The following is a 20,234-nucleotide window of genomic DNA, read 5'->3' on the forward strand; positions in this document are numbered from 1 at the left end:
CTTTAATATCTCATGATTGCTTTTAAAGCGTTTGATTTAAATTTGATTACTAAAAATCCTGATTTCTCCAATAAAATTATTAATTCTTCTTTTCATAATTGATCCATGTAACTTTTCATAAAACAATGTAAAATAACATTGCTTTTCATAAATAAACAATTAACAGTATAAGATTGAGAAAAGCAATGTAAAATAACATTGTTTTTCATGATTAAAAATTAACAGTATAAGATTGAGAAAAGCAATGTAAAATAACATTGCTTTTCATGATTAAAATTAACAGTAAGATTGAGAAAAGCAATGTAAAATAACATTGCTTTTCATGATTAAAAATTAACAGTATAAGATTGAGAAAAGCAATGTAAAATAACATTGCTTTTCATGATTAAAAATTAACAGTATAAGATTGAGAAAAGCAATGTAAAATAACATTGCTTTTCATGATTAAAAATTAACAGTATAAGATTGAGAAAACCAATACAAAATAACATCGATTTTCAAAATTAAAAAAGGAAACCAAGGCACATGGAGAACCATGAGGCTAATACATGTAAATGCGAACCAAATGAAAGGAAAATATCAGAAATATACAACATAAATACTGAATGGAATGGATCACGAGTAATAGTAAATTCAGAGGATCTAATTAAAGAGACAATCAAAGTGAAATGTTTGGAATGATTTGCGACTTTCTATTTTGGGTGCTCATCCAAACCGTGGATATTTTCAACCTAGAGAATATTAGATGATCAACGAGAGAGGAGAATATTTTGTTTATTTCAAATTCATTATTTTTATTGTTTATTCATATGAGAGAATTTTCAAAGTTTATTATTGTTTTATAAATCATTTTGTTAGACATTTGTATTATTATTAGTGTTCAATTGAGAGAAAATATTACGGATAAAATATTACGGAAAAAGATTCAAAAAAGAGAAAATAATAAAGTTTCATATTATTTCATTATGTACTGATAATCAAACGCATATTTGCCTGTTTCAATTTCCATTTTTTTCTTGAAACTTTGACAATCAATTGTTCCTGGTCTATGGCCTTCAGTACCACAAGTCGCACACTTTGAGAAGTTTTTGTTTTCACAGAATTTTTCTGAATGTGGTTCAGCACAGTTATTACAGATATCCTGTGAATTACATGAGCCTCTCCAATGGTCCAAGCTGTGGCATCGATTGCAGTACATGACATCAAAATGGTCAGAAACTTTTATTATTCTCATTCCAAGAGAGATGATTCCATTTTCATTTTGTAATTGGGATCGAACTGCTGGTGTAATCTTTAATAATAGATCTTTCTTTGGTGTGTTACTTTTGGGTGTTATTATTGTTGTATTTGTTTCATTCATATATTGATTGAACTTGAATATTTTCAATAATAGTGATGAAGGTGTATCAGGTAGATTTTTAGAACCATTAAGACGAACTCTCGGAGGTTTTGGTAAGAAGTTTTTAATTTCAATCTCAGGAATCAATCTTTCAATAATAAGCGTAATTTCCAGTAGCTTGTCGAGCGCTTGAGATTTAATCTTAACATGATCTTGATTTTCAAAAAAGGAAATCTCTTTATATACTGGAATATTACCATTATCAATCTCCGATGAAATTTTTTGATAAATTTCATTTGGTTTGATGATTTTATGAGAGAGTGTTGCCATTGGTGTGGTTTTAATCGGTGTCCATTTCATCCAATTTTTCGGAACAGAATTGGTTAGTCGTTTACGTTTCAATTCTTGTAAGGCATCAGCTATTTTCCTTTTATTATTATTTATTATTATTGATCCAGCTGCTCGGCTTGAAGATTCACTTGAAACTTGTTCATTGTCGTCTTCACACATGACTTCTTCATCTTCATAATCTTCATCAATTTCCATGGCTTTATTAACTTGAGAGGTTACTTGTTGTATAGCATCACGATAGTCCGGTGGTTGTTCAAAGGATTCTTGAAGGGATTGTAGTTGTTTCAATTTTTTCCCGGTGATTCCATTTTTTCTTCTTAGTCCTGGTTCATCAATTAATAATTGGTAAACTCTTTTTATTTCTGTGGCTTCGTTGATTGAAACATCTTTCATATAGGAGGTTAACTCTGAAGCATCGATGTTTAATAATAATGATATGTATTTTTCCATGTTGAAGGAGATTGTATAGAAAAAGAAAAATTTTAGAAAAACAAGATTAGAAGTGATTATTGTAACTTAAATTTTTAGACTAAGCATTAGAATTTTTTCTTCAGTAGTTTTATACTACTCATTTGTTTCTAAATCTCCAAGGAGATTTCCGTTTATTTTATTATTATTCGTTATTAATTTTTTCCGTTGCGGAATAGATCAAAGTCTTATTATTTAACGGTTTTCTTTTACTTACCCAGTTGGCTTGCATACAACCGGCTCACATACAATTTCCTCATCAGTTCGGCCATTTGAGTATACATATTATAGCTTATTCGATTCCCCGTCAGCATCAGATCACGAATATATATAAATTCACAAGGAAATATAATTACTGTTAATTTCAGGTCAAAATAATAGATCAGATTTTGATAAACACGTTTTTTCCACGTCGCTCAGAAAGAAAAGGGACTGTATCCAAATTTACAATTTTCCAAACCGATTTTTTAAATTTTCGACTCGATTATCACTCAACTTTTCCTTAATTAATTGAAGGCTATTAGCGAAACAATAAGATTGTTATAATTTAGAACATTTTTTGAAATAATGAATTATGAAGGAAAAGGAAAATATTAGAAATCTACTCAAATATTTAACAACAAAAGTAAAAGACAAAAACTTTCGCATTTGAAGGATCTTTTTGATTGTTGTGAATGTTAATCAACCTTCTGAATTGGATTGACAGTTTACTTGTGGATTTATGATTAGAAACCTTAAACAAGATGATAGACAATTAAGTCATTACAATAATTAGAGTTTATTGTTTGTTTTCCAAAATTTCAAGATGAGAAAAAATTGATAAAATGGAAAAATAGTGAGGGAATATTTATCCCTTGAGATGGATTGAATTTAGTAAATTGTTTGTAATTAATTATTGAACGAATTGAGATATTGATCTAAATCATTCCAATCATTAAATACTAATTGTTGGCTTCATTTTATTCAGTTTTCTTTGTGAAAAGTATCGTTGGCGTTTTATTTTCGAATGAAATTTCATATCAAAATAATTTGTCTTCTTTAAATTGTTACAGTTTAACTTTATTTTGGATGAAAATCAAGTATCATTTATGTTTAACTCTCGTTTATTTAATCAATTTTCAAGATAAAGGTCAATTAAAAGACTAATGATCATTACCATTACGAAATCGTTGATTAATATTTGATTATTTTCTTTTGTCGACTTTCTTTGAAATGATCAATCTAATATGATCCAATCATATGAATTATTTTCCCTTCTCGAAGACTTAATTTCATTGTCATTAAATTGAACCTTAAATCCCGATCTTGCCAAAGAGAATCAAATTTAAACAATTCGATCGGTTTTGGATCAGACATTTTCATTGATAATAAGATTCTCGGCAACAATAAAATGATGTACATCTACAGCATTGTTTTATCTTTTGGAAATTGTTCTATTTTATTATTATTTCAATAATTCGGAGATGGTGATTATATATTTCAAGTGTTATGATATGAAAGGATATTCATCTAATCCAATGGTGTAGATTTTGTGTTAATTTTTGTGCAAAATTGATTTTTAACTCTAGAAAACATAAGGTTTGTTTCTTTCTTTCTGGATAACTGGTCACTACACTGGCCGGTAAACTGACCAAAAGAATAAGAAAAAGGATAGAAAGAGAGAAAGAGAAAGTGAAAGTGAAATCGAAATGAGGTAAGATACCAAGAAGAAGATTATTTGTTGAGCAAATATCTTTTTTTTTCTCTCCGAAAGAAAAACAAAACAAAAGGATTGGCAGTGTGTTGAATTCCATCATCAGTTAATTGTTGTGATTATTCTTGTGTTTCCTTAATTCTATACCAATTAGGACTAGACATGTCATTCTTATGATTGTCATTAAATGGTTGTCTGAAAAACTTTTTCCGATAGTAACGTAGTTCAGTTATACAGTCCCTAATGTCATCTAAAGCTCGGTGTAGATTCCTTTTTTTAAGATTGACTTCATTTGGGTACCAACGCCTGCGAAAACAATTGAAATTAAATGAGAGACAAATTAGCTGATTGTCAATAAATGAATTAGATTCTCGATGGAATCAAATTGTACAAAAGAAAACAAAACTTACTTGATAACCTCTTTAAAACTAGAAACATCAATGGTTCGGTAATGAAGGAGAGATGAAAATTTGGGACAAAATTTGGAGAGAAACAATTTATCAAAAGCAATTGAATTACCAGCGAGAACAGCTAATTTCATATTCCTTGAAGCTAATAGATCATATAATTGCTGATCAACCTGATCAACAGTTAATTGTGATTCAAGGCAAGCCTGATAGAGTCCTGTCTTTGTGTGATTACGGGTACACCATTCATCCATATTGGATAAGACATGAGGATCTGTTTTGATCACCAAAGGGCCAAGGGTGGCGATCTCATTTAAATTTGAATCGGTGATGATCACGGCCACTTCGAGAAGTTGATCTTTATCAATATCAAGACCGGACATCTCACAATCAGCCCAAACAATGTCCGAATGAGTCTCATAATAATGAAGTTTAGTTTCATCAGGCATCTCCATGTTGTTGTTGTTGTTTGATGAATTTATTGTTGATGAAAAGGTTTTACAAAGAAACGATGATGATATTAATTGTGATGGTAATTGATTGATCAGGAATGAACCAATAAGTGAACTGTAACCCTGTGAATGATAAACTAAACGTAAACCAGATTTAATCATCACCAGGAAGATTTTAAGAGAAAAGAAAGAGAAAATAAAATGAAAACAGTTTAGCTTTTGACTAAATGAAAATCCTGTTGTTTTCCTCTTTTAATCCAATCACCATTCATTTTGTTCATCTACAGGGTGATGGTGATGATGCTCGAACAAAGGAGATAATGGAAACACTCACCTGATGCAAGAAGAAACCACCCAGTTGAGAGAGAAAAGTTAATTTGTACTTAAAATCGTCAATTCTAATTGATTGTTTACTGTTTAATTTACCACAATTGGGCTCAGCCTCTGGACACAGAGTAACAAGTAACCAACACAAAGAAAAGTAAACAAATGCTACGTAGCATTTGTTTACCTTTTCGATCATTTTGCTTTTGGGTTACCCTGTTTTCTCAACTAATTTAACCACTTTTTTCAAATCTCCAATAATCCATCAGACTCACTAATTAATCTAATTGATTGCTTGTCAGTTTCTTTTAATTCGATTCCATGTAAATTTTAAATTCCATGTGATTAGTTTATCGTTTTTCATTTTTCTCATTTTCAGTTTTTATTTTTATTGATTTTCTGATCTCAATCAATGAATTTTTTTTCTCTCACGAAAAAATTTTTAATTTTAAATGTCACTCGTTTTGATTATGAGCTTTAACAGTTTCTTTTTACAGTATGATAATCATAATTGACTGAATTCAGTTGATTTAATGCCGAAAGTTTGATTATCAATCATTTGTGATAAAATGATAAAAAATGTTAACATAATCAATTTGATAATCAATCGCTGGTGGAAGTTAAAGTTTTATTATTCTAATTTGATTAAAGAATCACAATTAGAAAATTATCATCAATTATTGAATCATCAAGGGTGTTTAAGGTGTGCTAATAATGTTTGGGTCAATTTACAATTAATCTTGTTAATTTGTAATCAACAGACAATCAAAGGGTATAATTAAAAGATTTTTTCTCTCTCTCTGTTCATTCATCTTCAGATGATTCTGACATACTTTCATCATCTTCTTCATCACTTTCATGACAATCATTACAAATCCAACTTTTCTTTTTCTGAACCGCCTCTTCATCCAATCTAAGGCAATCCGAATGGAACCAATTATGACAACTATCACATCCAACCATAAATCGCGTCGGGTCGTACGGTGTTTTACAGATACAGTAAAGTTTTTTGTTCTTATTACTTGTTGTTGTAGTATTGGTGGTGTTTGAGTCCCTTGTGCTTCCTTTAGGGGTGCGAGGGGTAATTTTTATGCGTATTTTGAGAGGAGGCCGGGATACATCCGAACTTGAATCGGAAACTTTCCTCCTCTTTTGAGAACCTTCATTACTACTGCTCGTATTATTACTCAAACTACTGTTACTTGTGATGCTTTTGTTTGCTGCTCCATTTGATTGCTTGTTTGGTGTTGTCTCTTTCTTCTTGACCGGACTTTCTTTGGTTATCTCAGCTTGAATTTCTTTGCAAAGTTTATCTTTCATTAAGCTCTTTTTACGAGCGATATCTCGTTTAAGCGCTTCGGCAGCGTCATTTAAAGAATCTCTTTTCTTTGTTAATAGAGACTTCCATTTTGATTGGAATTGGTTTTCTTTTGCTTTTTTACGCCGCAATTCCATCTTTTCATCTTTATCAATCTTATCAAGGATACCATTAAGTACTTGTTGACAATCTAGAAGGCAAAGATCATCACCGGTCAACGAAGCAGCTGGAACTGTGGCTGGTGTTATGGTTGTTGTGGTTGAAGAGTTTCGAGCTCGTTTCGTTCCTTTAGATCGACTAGTTCCTCCTGGGGTCAATGTTCGACCAGTTCCAGTGGAATCGATGATGGCGGGAGTGACTACTACTTGACCAGGTTGTTGTTGCTTCTTTTGCCAAGCGAGAAGCTTTTGTTGAACTTCTGGTGATGTTGAAGGGTTTGTGTTGAGTAAAGCTTGTCTTACGATTCGATCTTGAATTTCTTGGGTTAGTACAAATGGTTTATTAACTGCATCGGCTGTTGGTTTATCGCCAGAGTCTGACAGCGGTGTGATGAGTTTTAATGAAGGTGCAGTTACTTTGTGGATGGTTGTTGCAGTGTTGTTAGGTTGTTGTTGGACCAAAATTCGTGTACCCACCGGTGACTGGAACAATGGGCGAACTAAACTTGTAGATTTAGCCGGTGAAGATAAAATCGTTGTTGTTGTACTTGCGGTGGTAACTGTGGATGAACTCGAAACCAGTGGTGCTGCACTTGGTGTCAGAGTTGTTAATGTCTGAGAAGGAGTGAGTTTTATTGAAGTTGCTGTGGTACCAGCAGGGGTAATGGTCCCAGATGAAGATGATAATGATGATGTTTGATTCAATTTCAATTGAATACTTCCCGGTTTTACTGGTTCAGTGACATTGATCGTAGATGGAGAGGTGAATAAAGATGATGTAGGGATAGATGTTCCAGCGATTGGAGTAGTTGGTTGAGGGTTGGTTTTCAAAGTGATGATACGAGTAGTGTTTGGTGCGATTGTATTGGTTGATGAGGCTGCTGTTGATGGATTTGATGTTAAATTAGATGTACTGCTGATTATTTTGATTGCTTGAGAGGTTGTTGGTGTTTGAGCTGATGTTGCAGCAGCGGTTGTAGTTGGTTGTGGTGTTGTGGTTACGGTGACCGTTTGTGTTGTTTGTTGCGTTACTGAAGATGGGATTGAGATTTGAATCGGTTGACTCGAAGAAAACATTGACAAAGGAATTTGAATGATCTGAACCCTATTATCAGCGAATCGAATTGGAATTTGTATTATTTGTTGGGGCGAAGCACCTGCAGCGTTCGGTGTAGTAATGGCACCTGAGGCATTGGCTGCGTTAATGGTAACACCAGTATTGGTCACTGTTTTCACGGTCTGGGGGGAAGCACCGACAACAGGCTTAATAATCTGGATCCTTTGTTGTCCATTGTTGAGGGGAGTCACTGTACCTGGTGTGGTGGTTGTCGCGTCAGTTGTTGGGGTACCTGCTAATATAAGAGGTCGAACAGTCGGTGTTGAGCCAACAATTCGAGTAGGTCGAAGACCTCCAATACTGGACAGAGTAATAGTGGACCCTGGGGTAACAGCTGGTCTTGGAGTTGCAATGATTGTCGGTGTAGGTGCAGTTGTGACTGTCGGTGGTGTACCAGTTGATATAATGGTAGCGGTTGTTGATGTAGCCGAATTGCCACCTTGTTTGATGATAATTTTTTGTCCCACTTGTTTACCTTGCAATGCACTTGCAGGAACCTTGAATGTTTGACCACTGTCCGTTCTAATCACTGCAAACTGCTGAGCTTGAGTAATCAATTGTGGTGTTGATGGGGTTGTTGTAGTAATAGTTGAAGTTACTGTTGGAGTAACGGGAGTTCGACTGTTGAAAATAGTTCGTTTAGGACCACTAATTAACGAAGTAACTTTACCCGATGTTGGTGTACCTCCTAAAGTTTTAAATCGTTTGACTTGAGCTTCTTCTTTTTGTTTCTTAAGACTCTCTTCGAGTTGTTTACGCTTCTCGATCTCCTTCATTTGTTGTTGTCTCTCTAATCGTTCGCCGAACATTTTAATTTCCCAAAGTTCGAGTTCTTCTTCACCAACCCAACTTTCGGTAACCGAAGGTCCTCGACGGCGACGTTCTTCTTCTTCATCAACTTTCTTTTTTCTTTCTCTCAGACCTTCTCTAATACGTCGACCAGCTCGATTATAACTTTCTTCAGCTCTTCCTGGTCCATAAGGTGTATCTTTCTCATCTGCCGGATCATCATTTACCAAAGGAACAATGATTTTCCTCACAAGATACTCAGAACGAATTCCGAATGGAGCCAAATCTCGTCGTTTCAAAAGTTCAGTGGTGATTACTTCATTTTCATTGGTGATTGTATTGTTACCAGAAGGTGGTGGTTTAACTTGCATATCATCCCAACGGATACAAGACCAAATGGTTCGTAATTGTGAAGCCACTAAATTCAGATTATGATATCCTTGAGGTAAAGTGTTTCGCCATAACCAGCAATATCGGAAAATTGGACGAGGTGAAATACCATAGGGCCAAAGGTATTTATTGAATTTACCGGTATAGTTGAAACCAGACACTTCACGTAGGTTGGCGTTACGGGAAAGTCGACGAAGTTCATGTTTAGGCAAAACGAAGATCGATTTTTTCTTTCCTTTCAAAGTAGTGAATCTATTACAAGGAGGTAATTGTCCTTTACCTAAGATTCGTTTACCACTAGTCTTAAAGATAGTAAACTTTATCTCTTCTTTTTCACCTTCTTTAACTACTTTTTTCTCTACTCGATTTAGATACACTCTATCTTTGCAATCGGCAATAACGTCTTGCATATCACCTTTTTCTTGCTCTTGTTTTGCTATTTTGTAGCGTTTCTCTCTTTCTTCTCTATCCTTTTTCTCTTGTTCCAATTTGATTCTCTTAGCTTTTTGTCTGTTTCTACAGCTGATACAATAACACAAGGAGTCAAAAGCAGCAATACCAGTGGTCCGACAAAGTGGAGAGTAACATTTGGTATCATAATCATCTTCGTCAACGTCCTCAGGTTTTAATCTGTCATCTTCTTCTGCTTTCAATTTCTGTTGAAGAATAGCTTCTTCTAATTGTAGACGACGGTCCAAGAAACTTTCGATGCACTTTGTACCTTTACGTTTATTTTTATATGGTCGATACTTTCGATAGTAAAGGCGATCCTCTCTTTCTTTTCTGAGATCTACTCCAACATCGATAAAAGCAATGCTAATTAGTTCACCAGAATATTCTTCGGGTATTTCCAATTCATCGACACGTTCAACATCAATTGATGGTAGAGGAAAACGAGATCTAGCAATAGAGACAAACATCCAGCCTCCACTACCGCTAACTCGATACTCTTCACCACGTTGTTTCCAAAGCGCTTGAACACCGCGACCACCTCCTTCACCAACACCACCAGTGGTACCAAAGCCTATGGATCCACTTTGGGTACCAAAACCGAACCAAATGTTACCAGCTTTTTCCAATACAAGACCTCGATGGGGCATAATTGAATATTTGACCCCACCAGTTGTTCTGATAATCATCTCTTGCTCTTCCATGAATTCCCGCCTTTCTCGTTTCTCATCTTTCTTTCGTTCTTCTCTCTCAAAGTTGGTGTTACGATCTAAAATGGTGTGACCCAAGGCCTCATTCCAAACTGGATTGAATAATACAGGTTTCATAGATGCTTCCAGGATTGAAAGAGCCAAGGTAAAGTCTTTAGGTTGGTTACACATTGATACAGCTTTGAGCCAATTTTGTCGGTGTAAAGACCAATTAGGATGCATGAAAGGGGCTGCAAGTTGATTTTCAAATTGAACCAAAGTTTGACGAAGAGTTTGGACTATGGTCGTTTTGAGAGGTCCATAAACTAGACCTTGCCACTTAAGCTCAGAAAGTGGAGTGAGACTAAATTTATGAGATAAATGGCGTTTTTTGTCACGTTCATCGGCAAGTTGATGCTTATTTAATGCGAGCATATTCATAGAAAATATGTTGGTATAATTTTTGGTTTCCATGCCAAGTTTAAAGAAAAGACCTCTAGCAATCGCATCTCTACGAGACATTCGGTATAAAAAATTTGGATCCAAAGCTTCATCGAAAACCATAAGCATTTCCTTTTCATCGTCTTTACCATTATCAGATCCTGAACCTTTTTCTTTCAATGACCCTGTCTTGAGACGAGTCATGATTCCTTCACTGTTAACATTTGCTGGTTTTTCTTCAATCTTTTCCACGGGCTCCTCTTTAACCACAGGTTCGGCAACTTCACTTTCAAATTCAATCCATGTTTTCATTGCTCTGACAATTCCAGTTGCCTTAAAAGCTTCTTTGGTCATTCTATCAGTTCTCTCCATGGCTTTAAAAATTTCATCTTTAATTTCATTGAGAACAGTGTAAAGGTCTTTCTCATATTCTTCTCTGTCCAGGGATTTCATTAGTTCCAAGAATTTTGCCTTTGTTGAAATGTAGATGCACTTGTCCTCTTTATCTCCATTTTCATCTGCTTCTTGTTGCTCATTGTTGAACTCAATGATCAATCGACGGCACAGCCACCAATATTTATTTCCATGCCTATCCCAACCAAGTATATAACGTCTCAAAAAGAGACCTTCATCATCCCCAAAAGAGGCTATGGTACCATCTTCATTGGCACAACCAGTTTCTTTGGCCATTTGTTTACAAATAGAGCAGACCCATTCGTCTTCAGGCACATCCGTCATGGGAGGCTCTAAACAACCAAGATGCCAAACAGATGCACATCGATCACAACATAAAAGATCACCCAGCTTATGGCATCGACGACAATGGTCATCATGACGGACACCATCTTCACCATTTAAAATCTCATCTCGAGCAACATTTGTCTCAAGAAAAGTGTCACACAAAAAGGAAAGCACTTTCACCTTGTGTTGAAATGGAACATTAATTGGATACTCTTCATACTGTTTGTTTTGAATAAGAAGATTAATTATAGCCTTTGTATCGGGTGTCTCCTCTCTACGACGAGCAATAATGTACATTCGTAAGGTTGTAGGCCATGTTAAAGGGTCACAATTGTATAAATAAATTCCTATAGAGTCTTTAACATCCTGAGAACCAAAAAGAGTTGAATTGGCTTCATCTTCTCGAATTAAAGTTTTCAATAGACATATATGAATCTCTGAAAGAAGAGAATTACTTTCATTTAGAAGCAAACTGGAAATGAAATTTTCTAAACGAAAAGCAGAAAGTCTCAATTGAAATTTAAATTGACTGAGAACTTCATAAACACTTAAAATTTTCATCAAATATTTGGATGAAAGATGAGGCGGTAAAAGAAGATCAGCTGATGATTCAGGTAGCTTTAAAGGGGGCATATCAGCGAGCTTGTCTTCCTCATATCTTGGTGGAGATCGAGCTCTAAGAAAACGACCCATTTTTAATTTTGAATCGAAAGCAGTTAAAGGAGCAGAAGGTGATCCAGAGATATCATCTTCATCACCATCTTCTTCCATATCATCTTCTTCGTCCCATTGACCAGTTTTCCCATCATCACCAAAAGAAAGAAGTGATTTATCCTCCTCATCATCAGCATCTTCAAAGTAAGCACTCCGAGAGATTCTAGAGAAAGAAGTAGATGTGTAATCATCTTCATCAGATTCACCTTCCCATGGTTGCTTTTTTTTAGATCTTGACCGAGGTGTATTGTGAGATGAACTACTGGTGGTAGATTTTCCTTGTTGCTGTTTTTGTCCCGAGTAAAGATATTTAGGTTTTCTCAATTGTGCCAATCTCTTAGCAGATTCGGCATCCTTGGGAGGTCGACCTCTCCTTGGCACTGGTCGGCCTCGACCCATAATCTAGTCACAAAATTCAAAGATAATAAACAATTCAAATTAATGGCCGAGGGATTGTTATGTTAAAAAAAGCAGTGAACGGCTTATAATTAATCAAAACCTAAAAGTTAAACAAAAAAATTCATTCATTTACTTCTTGAGTTAATGTTTAACTTCAATTCCAAGATGGACGCTTGAGATTCTCCGATGTGCTGCCATCTGGGGGAGAACAAGGAAGATGCGTAGAATTTTTTCTTTTCTCTTTCTTTTCTCTTTCTCTCTTCAAGGTTGTTCGAGTTTCTCTCAAATTTCCCTCTTCGACTCTTCTGGCTCTTTCTTTTTCTCTTTCGCTTCTTTTGTGTTGTTTTTTTTCTTCTTCTAATTGTTATTACCGATTTTCAATTTTTTTCGACTCATCGACCAATTCGATCAATTTTTCTCTTTAATTTCAGTGATTTTCATCTGTCAAATTTGCATTTCGAACATGAGAAATAATTTAATTTTCTCTCTCTGTTTTTCTGTTTTACGAAAATTAATTAATTAATTTGATCCAAAATCACGTGTCTCTTTTGGTAATCGATTTTTAGGTAAGAAAAATTGATACAAATCGATTCGGAATCGAAATTCTCTTTTTGTTTACCTTTTTTTCTTGTTGAAATGATGTTTTTCTCTAACAATTTAATTTTCTCTTTGTTTTCTTTTTGACAATTGATTGGAATCTTTGCTAATTTATCAGCAATTTGAATCACTTGATTGTTGTAGGAAGAAGGGGAAGAAAGAAAAATAGAATAAATTTAGTAAAAGAAACCAAATAGATTCTCTTCCATAAAAATCTCTAGTTTCTTTTTGTTCAATTGTCAAGGTTGTTTTCTTTTAATAGTTTGTTAATTATGCTGTTGTTTTTTCTTTCGTAATTATCACTGTTTAATTGTTCTCTTACTAATTTCTTTGCAGGACAATCTACAGGATAGAAAAATGAAAATACAAGTTGTATTTCCTCTATCTTGTTATATCATCTCTGGAATCTTGGTAGAGTTTCATTCATACTGTTTTTCTATTAATCACATAATGTTAACAACGACTTGACAAATGGATGCTCAATCGAAATTCACCGATATGAATGGAATGGAACCTTCAGGATAAGAGATATCATTAAAAAAGAAAATAAAGATGAATGATGAGAATTGGCTAAGGATTCCAAGGAAAAGCTGGAAAGGTAAACTTCGGTTTCAATGGAAATTCTGCCAAAAGGAAAAGTTTATTTACACCAGAAGAAAGAATTTCCTTAACCAATTGTCACTTATTGGAAATTATCAATATTTCCTCTAGTATATTTCTAATGAAGAAGATGACAGATAATTGTAGTAACGAATTGTGTTGAAAGGAAGAGAGTGAGAGAGAGAGAATGAAATTAGGGGAGGAGAGTGAATGAAATAACAGGTAGATAAGAAGCGAAAAAAACTTAATTGTGTTTAGTTAATAACATTTACCTTCGATGTTGGTTGGAAACTTGTAATTTCTAAATCAACTCTCCCTCCTTCTCTCTCTCTCAATCTACCAATTTCCATCTCACTCCTTCTACCTGAGTGTATATCTTTTCATCTCTCCAATTCTATCAGTATTTATTTCGTGAATCTCTATTCCATGGAGTTACTTTAGTGTGAAATTTTTATTCTCTTTAAAATTGTGAATTTCTCTCAGGTGTAAATCCAATCAGTTGATCAATTTTCCCCATTATTTTGAAGTTAATTTTTCTCTCTGACCATTAATTGTTTCCATGTAGATTTATAATAGACTGAGAGACAATTAAGAGACACTTAAAAGTGACAACGAAATCAGGAGACATCTAATTATCCATAGTTTTACCTTAAAATGACAAGGACAATGGATTCAATCAGTTTTGTTCATCAAATTTTCCACTTTCTATATCATGTTATTATCAGAGATTTATGGTAAGAGAACAATTTAATTTTTCTTTTCAAGTGTATTCTCTCCTCTTGATAGTCTATAGTTTGATTGTTACTAAATTAACGTAACAATTAGTGTCTAAAAATCAACTTTCCCACCATCGGAATAACAACTTTAATTGTGAAGTAATTACCTCACAATTAATAACAGGAATACATTTAAATTGATTTCTACTGATAGAATATCATCAACCTGTGTAAATTGTTTGACTTTTTTTTTAATCAATGGTGAAACAATTGTTACAATTAAATTTGGAACAAACTTTTTTTCTTAAAGGAAAACAACAAGTTCAATTAATAGGGAAAATTATAATTACAATTAAAAGAGTAATCAATTCATGAGAAGGAAATTTGTGGTTCCTAATAGTGAAATTGACCTAAACACTTAAATATAATCATATTAATCATGTTATAATATAATAATAAATTATATTAATGAATTAATAAGTTATTATAAGTGAGAAGGAAAAAAATAACAATAAATTATATATACGATTTGATGAAAAAAGGGAAAACTTTTTCTCTACTCGAAAAGTTGAAATGATTACGAACTTTTCTTGATTATCTTAGTTAATCAAAATCGAGTCAAGGTTAATGTTAATCACTAAGTCTAATCAATGAAAAAAGAAGCAAATTTTGATCTTAATCATGAACAATTAAATTTAATTTACAATCTAAATCAACATGTTAACCCGTAAGGTTTAACTTTGTTGTTTAAAAAAGTAAATGAATAAATTATTTTAAATGTTGTTGTTGATTTAATTTGTTTACAATTAAGGGAAATATTTAAATTATCAAATTTAATTATTAATCATCAATATCTTGACTAATTTAATTATCTTATAACCTTCATCTTCAACCATTGACAATTAACATGTTATGTCATTTGAGAAAAAAAAATTTCATAATTAACCATTTAATTTTAACTTTAACTTTCTTTACAATTAATTAACTATTTTAATCTATTGATTCCTTGACCGTGATTAACATTCAATTTAGTTTGTTGTGTTTACAATCAGTCATTTGATTACCGTTGATAATCAAAGTCATTGATCAAACAATTAACAAGAAAAAAAAACCAAATTAAATTCTGGTGAAAAAAAATCGGAAAGGAAATCGTTATTTTGATTACAGCAATTAAGAGGAAATTAAAATCAAGCTGATTATTGTTAAATTGTTAGGATATATTCATATGAATTAGTTGATTGTTGTATCTAATTGATTGTAATCAACAGGTAATGTTGATTATGTAATTGTTAAGATGATGATTAACTAATTGTATAAGTAGTAATTGATTTCCTTCAACTGATTAACTGATTTAATTTCTTATTAAAAGTAAACAAGAACAATTAATTGATGAACTTTATACCATCTTCATATAATCAGGCACAATTAAACATCAAACAATTAAAAGTAAAAAGTTTCCCTTATAATGTTAATTGTAAATTAACAATTAAGATTTAATTTAATTTGGCCACTAAAGATACAAAAGTTTGTTTATAAGAGGAAAAAATCACTAATTGAAACAATTAAAATCCCTATTGTTTTGATTATCAAGTTAATCTGATCAACCTTTCAAAGATATTAACGCAATTAACATCATCACCAGTCACAATTAGTTAATTAGTATTAAAGAAAAACAGATTTCAAATGACCAAATCAACAATTAATTGACTTTGGATGCAAACCGATTTTTCATCAGAATAATTTGATTAATACTTTGAGCAGAAACAATTAAACTTGATAATCAATTGTTAATTTAGTCACAATTAAGATTGAAATACAACGATTTTAATAGTTTATCATTGTTTACATGATTATTATCAACAATTAACAAATAGAAATTATAATCAACTCCTTAAACAAATTGAGCAACAAACTAAATTACAATTAAGCACAATCACCATAAAGTTTGACAATCAATTAATTTCCCGATTTAATTAACTAAATGATCAATAACGATAAATGAGGAAGCTTAAAAAATAAATTGTTGGTGTTTATTGTTGTTGATTAGTTAATGGTTGAGTTGATTACAAATTAGTTTTAGGGTGAAATTTATTAGTAAATAGATCAACATGATAATCAATTATAATTATTTACGAATTGATTGTTAACCAATTGTTCACAAAGAGAAATCAAAATGATCACAATTTAGTTCAAATTGAATATTGAATCAGTACCACAATTGTCAAAGCGACAACTTTACTTTCCAATTAATTGATTGGAAACAATTTATTGATTTTTCCCCAACAACAATAATTATAATTGTCAAGAGATTGAAAAAAACAAAACTGTCTCATAACAATCAACTAATTGTGGGTAATATGTTTAACTTATCAAATTTGACTCAACCCAATCAAAAGTAGTTGGGTTAATTGTTGATCCTTATTTCATCGTTGAATATTAATTGTTAAATGATTAATCTGTACAAGGTTAACAATTGGTGTAATTTATTGTAATCAAATCAACAACAATTAAAGTTGAATTGTTTTTCATTCAATTTTTTGCTTTACACTTTGTTTTCAAACCTTTTAAACTTGTTAAGTTGATTCAAGATTTTTTTTTAATTGTCTTCTTTTCTGATTGATTGTAATTAGGGGCTGTGCAGTTTTAGTTATAATTAAGGCTAAATTACTTTGGTTGTCAATAACTAATCAAACAGTTGGGTCGTATTTGGAAAAAGTTGCTGCCCAATGTCCAGAGAAAACAATTTTCATTGACGGAGATCGTTCTTGGACCTTTGGACAATTTAATTCGTACACTAATCAAGTAGCCAATTTTTTCCACTCCCAAGGTTATAAGCCAGGAGATGAAATCGCTCTGGTCATGGAATCCAGGCCAGAATATGCCGGCATTTGGATCGGTCTCTCCAAGATCGGAGTGATCACCGCTCTGGTCAATCCCAATTTAAGGTCACACTCGTTGGCTCATTCGATCAACATATTGAACATAAAAGCCATCATTTACGACGGTAATTTAAGTGAAGGTAATTATCTAATTCTAATCAAAAAGAACCAAAGTCGAAATAATTAATTAATCGGTCAACTGTCAACAAAGAACAAACTTGGCGCCCTTAATCAGCTGTTCTTTGTTTTTGTTTTTCTCTTGGAAGTGTTTCTTTCATTTCAAATTCTATGACAATAGTTTAATTAGAACGAGATTTAAATTATTGATTAAGATTTTTTTCTTCACAGTATTTCGATTGTAATTCGTGAATAGATTTCCATCTACTTCTTGTTGACCCTGAACCTCGAAGTCTTCCTTTGATTTTACGATTGTTTTCCAATGGAAAAACGATTTTCTCTTCCTTTATTTACAAATTGATTGATTTAGATTTTTTAATTTCTCCTCTCTCTCTCTCTCAATTAAATAGCTATCAAAGGAACACTTTCATTGATTGAAAAAGTTTCAAGTAAAAGATTTTACGTTTTTGGTAATCAAATTGGAAATGGAATCAAACCAATTCAAATTGAGCCTCTTATTGCTGAGGCTGTTCCTCATAAGCTTTTATCTTCCCATAAAAGCTCAATTAAAGGTAAGATTATCATCAAATTTAACTAATCACTTTTCTACATGATTATTGTCGCGATCGATTGTGACAGAGTTTGTTAGTCTTCGTATCTTTGATTGTTATGAAAGAATAATTTGTCACCTCTTCGTATCCATTTGTTGTGCTCTTTCCTGTTAATTCACTGAATCAAATGAACAATGGGATGATTGTTGTTACTTTAATCACAAATTAGAACAATTAATGTGTTGATGACCTTAACACACTTCTTTCTATTGATTTTATTGGTGATTTTCTCTTATTCTTGTTAACACAATGTCTTGGTTTCTATTGTAATGTATTAATGACAACGATTGATTTTTTTCTGTTTTTCGCTGATCATTAGATCCTTGTTTCTATGCTTATACTTCTGGTACAACTGGACTTCCAAAAGCGGCGATCATTAAACATCTTCGTGTCTTTTATGCGGCTGTTGGCATTTCGTTTGCCGCTGGAGTCCGATCGAAAGATATTCTCTATGTTCCTCTTCCGCTTTACCATATGATCGGTGTTTTCGGTGCCACAGTTCCAATCGTAACTCGATGTACTTCAGTTATGAGACACAAATTCTCAGTTTCTAAATATTGGGATGAATTTAATCGTAACAAATGCACCGTAAGTTTCAAACACTCGCGTGAAACTAAAACACCAATAAAATGACCTATTTGAATCTTCCTTTTTTTCGTAGGTCGCTGTGTACATTGGTGAACTTTGTCGTTTTCTACTTGCTCAACCACCGAAATCTACTGATGGTCAACGAAAGGTTCGCTTGGTTATATCAACTGGTCTTCGAGGAGCAATTTGGCCTGATTTTGTTAATCGATTCAATGTCAAACGTGTCGTTGAGTTTTATGGATCCACCGAGGGAAGTTCATCACTAAGTGAGTTAATTGTTGATTTTTACCATAAAAAGAGCTTATTATTAATAATTAATTCATTTTCTTTCATTAGTTAACTTTACCGGAAAAGTTGGTGCGATCGGATTTCTGTCCATGGTGAGTTCACTTATTTCAAACTTTAACCTCTAATTGTTGACACAATAATAACATGGAATGAATTTAACTAAACCGAACAATTAACGCGGAAATTAATCAACTATTGTTATTAGAATATGTTATTGAATAATTTAGTGTTCCAAGTTTAAATAACCTTTTCTCGGTATAGTTAAATTGTCATGCTTGAGAGAAGTAAAATAATTAATTAGTGGTAATTAAAATGAGCTTTACGATTTGAGTTTGAACAATTTGCATTACTAATTATTTCCTCTTTTATCTTATAATTATTTAGATTGTGCCAAAATTTCTTGTAAGAATTTTCTATCCATTGACAATAATTAAAGTGAACGTTGAAACTGGTGAGCCGATTCGAGGCGAAGATGGACTTTGTCAAAACGTTGGTCCAGGCGATGTTGGTATGATTATCGCTAAGATCAAGCAGAACGATCATCTTTACGGGTTCGATGGTTATGTTGACAGGGAAGCGACTCGAAAGAAAATATTGGCCGATGTTCTGACTCGCGGGGATCAGTATTTTGTCTCCGGTGATCTGGTGACCGTTGATAAATATGGTTACATTTATTTCAAGGACAGAATCGGTGATACATATCGATGGAGAGGTGAAAATGTGGCCACAAATGAAATCGAAGCGATGATTGCCCGTTTTTGTGACAATTCTGATGCCGCTGTTTTCGGTGTTGAAATACCCGGTGAAGAGGGTAAAGTGGGAATGGCGGCCATTGTTGATTCCTCAGCGTCTCTTGATCTAGTCAAACTGATAAATTTCCTCAGATCATCTTTGCCAAATTACGCGTTACCACATTTCGTCCGTCTCATTAAGGAACTTCAATTCACGGGAACCAGTAAAATATCAAAATTTGACCTGAAACGTGAAGGTTACAATATAAACCTAATTAAAGATCCAATCTACTATTTAGACACTAAATCAATGGTTTACAAGCCACTGGACAAAAATACTTATGAAGATATGCTCAATGCTCATTTCCGATTCTAGCCAAACAATTAAGATGACACAACGGAGACAATTAAACATTTAATCATCTCTCTAAATCATCATTTGCCATTTTTTTATAAATTGTAACAATTGTTACTCATACTTAAACCACCATTTAAAGTTAAAACAATCAGCGAATCAAAAATCAAACAAAATCAAAGGGAAATTAAACTTGACAACAAAACAAATACTCTTAATCAATTTTAACGAGTAAACAATTTAAGATAATCAAAACAATGAACGTTAAGAACATTAATTAAGTATCATCTTAAAAGGGGGAAAATCCACTGCAATTAATTTAACTGAAAAACCATGAATGTCAATGTTTGTTAACAATGACAATCAACCAATTAACTAATTTTATTTTAATATGAAAAATTTTAACAATAAAATTTTTACAATTTAACTGAACGATTAAATTTCCTTTATAATTGATTAACAAAACAGAATTTCAATTCATCAGAATACAACTGTTAATAAGAGTCTCAATC

At 32.9% G+C, this 20,234-nt stretch overlaps 3 protein-coding genes across 8 annotated transcripts; 1 reads left to right on the plus strand and 2 right to left on the minus strand.

Moving 5' to 3' along the window:
- Window positions 1–3,567: 3,567 nt before the first annotated feature.
- Window positions 3,568–5,248, minus strand: LOC128393685 (oligoribonuclease-like). 2 transcript variants are annotated; one of them, XM_053353895.1, is made up of 3 exons: window positions 5,045–5,248; window positions 4,262–4,833; window positions 3,568–4,157 (listed from the first exon to the last, which is right to left on the minus strand). In XM_053353895.1, the coding sequence occupies exons 1-3, from the start codon at window positions 5,231–5,233 to the stop codon at window positions 3,971–3,973; spliced, it is 948 nt and encodes a 315-aa protein (XP_053209870.1). In that variant the 5' UTR covers window positions 5,234–5,248; the 3' UTR covers window positions 3,568–3,970. The 2 variants fall into 2 exon arrangements, with proteins under 2 accessions (XP_053209870.1, XP_053209871.1); XM_053353896.1 differs by having other exon boundaries at window positions 4,262–4,847; window positions 5,045–5,184.
- Window positions 5,249–5,641: 393 nt separating this feature from the next.
- LOC128393683 (nucleosome-remodeling factor subunit BPTF-like) lies at window positions 5,642–12,403 on the minus strand. The gene has a single exon (XM_053353888.1). It carries the CDS (start codon window positions 12,238–12,240, stop codon window positions 5,839–5,841), a length of 6,402 nt encoding a protein of 2,133 aa, XP_053209863.1. The 5' UTR covers window positions 12,241–12,403; the 3' UTR covers window positions 5,642–5,838.
- A 184-nt stretch (window positions 12,404–12,587) lies between these two features.
- On the plus strand, window positions 12,588–20,154 carry LOC128393684 (long-chain fatty acid transport protein 4-like). Of its 5 annotated transcripts, none has more exons than XM_053353892.1 (9): window positions 12,588–12,806; window positions 13,174–13,435; window positions 14,003–14,171; window positions 16,784–17,172; window positions 17,560–17,721; window positions 18,080–18,348; window positions 18,422–18,614; window positions 18,685–18,728; window positions 19,021–20,154. In XM_053353892.1, exons 3-9 carry the CDS (start codon window positions 14,092–14,094, stop codon window positions 19,741–19,743), a joined length of 1,860 nt encoding a protein of 619 aa, XP_053209867.1. In that variant the 5' UTR covers window positions 12,588–12,806; window positions 13,174–13,435; window positions 14,003–14,091; the 3' UTR covers window positions 19,744–20,154. The 5 variants fall into 5 exon arrangements, with proteins under 5 accessions (XP_053209867.1, XP_053209868.1, XP_053209866.1 ...); XM_053353893.1 differs by lacking the exon at window positions 12,588–12,806 and adding an exon at window positions 12,887–13,081; XM_053353891.1 differs by lacking the exon at window positions 12,588–12,806 and having other exon boundaries at window positions 12,887–13,435.
- The last annotated feature ends 80 nt before the right edge of the window (window positions 20,155–20,234 follow it).

The sequence above is a fragment of the Panonychus citri genome, unplaced genomic scaffold (genome assembly GCF_014898815.1).
Source record: "Panonychus citri isolate SS breed McGregor unplaced genomic scaffold, ASM1489881v1 Contig00138, whole genome shotgun sequence".
Taxonomy (NCBI): Eukaryota; Metazoa; Arthropoda; class Arachnida; order Trombidiformes; family Tetranychidae; genus Panonychus; species Panonychus citri.

Coding starts and splice junctions, on each gene's coding strand:
- LOC128393683 (XM_053353888.1), bottom strand. CDS start 12,240: ATGGGTCGAGGCCGACCAGTGCCAAGGAGAGGTCGACCTCCCAAGGAT.
- LOC128393685 (XM_053353895.1), bottom strand. CDS start 5,233: ATGATCGAAAAGGTAAACAAATGCTACGTAGCATTTGTTTACTTTTCT. Junction 4,834..5,044: donor GTGGTTTCTTCTTGCATCAG/GTGAGTGTTTCC, acceptor TATCATTCACAG/GGTTACAGTTCACTTATTGG. Junction 4,158..4,261: donor AGTTTTAAAGAGGTTATCAA/GTAAGTTTTGTT, acceptor TTGTTTTCGCAG/GCGTTGGTACCCAAATGAAG.
- LOC128393684 (XM_053353892.1), top strand. CDS start 14,092: ATGACAAGGACAATGGATTCAATCAGTTTTGTTCATCAAATTTTCCAC. Junction 17,173..17,559: donor CGACGGTAATTTAAGTGAAG/GTAATTATCTAA, acceptor TCAATTAAATAG/CTATCAAAGGAACACTTTCA. Junction 18,729..19,020: donor CGATCGGATTTCTGTCCATG/GTGAGTTCACTT, acceptor ATAATTATTTAG/ATTGTGCCAAAATTTCTTGT.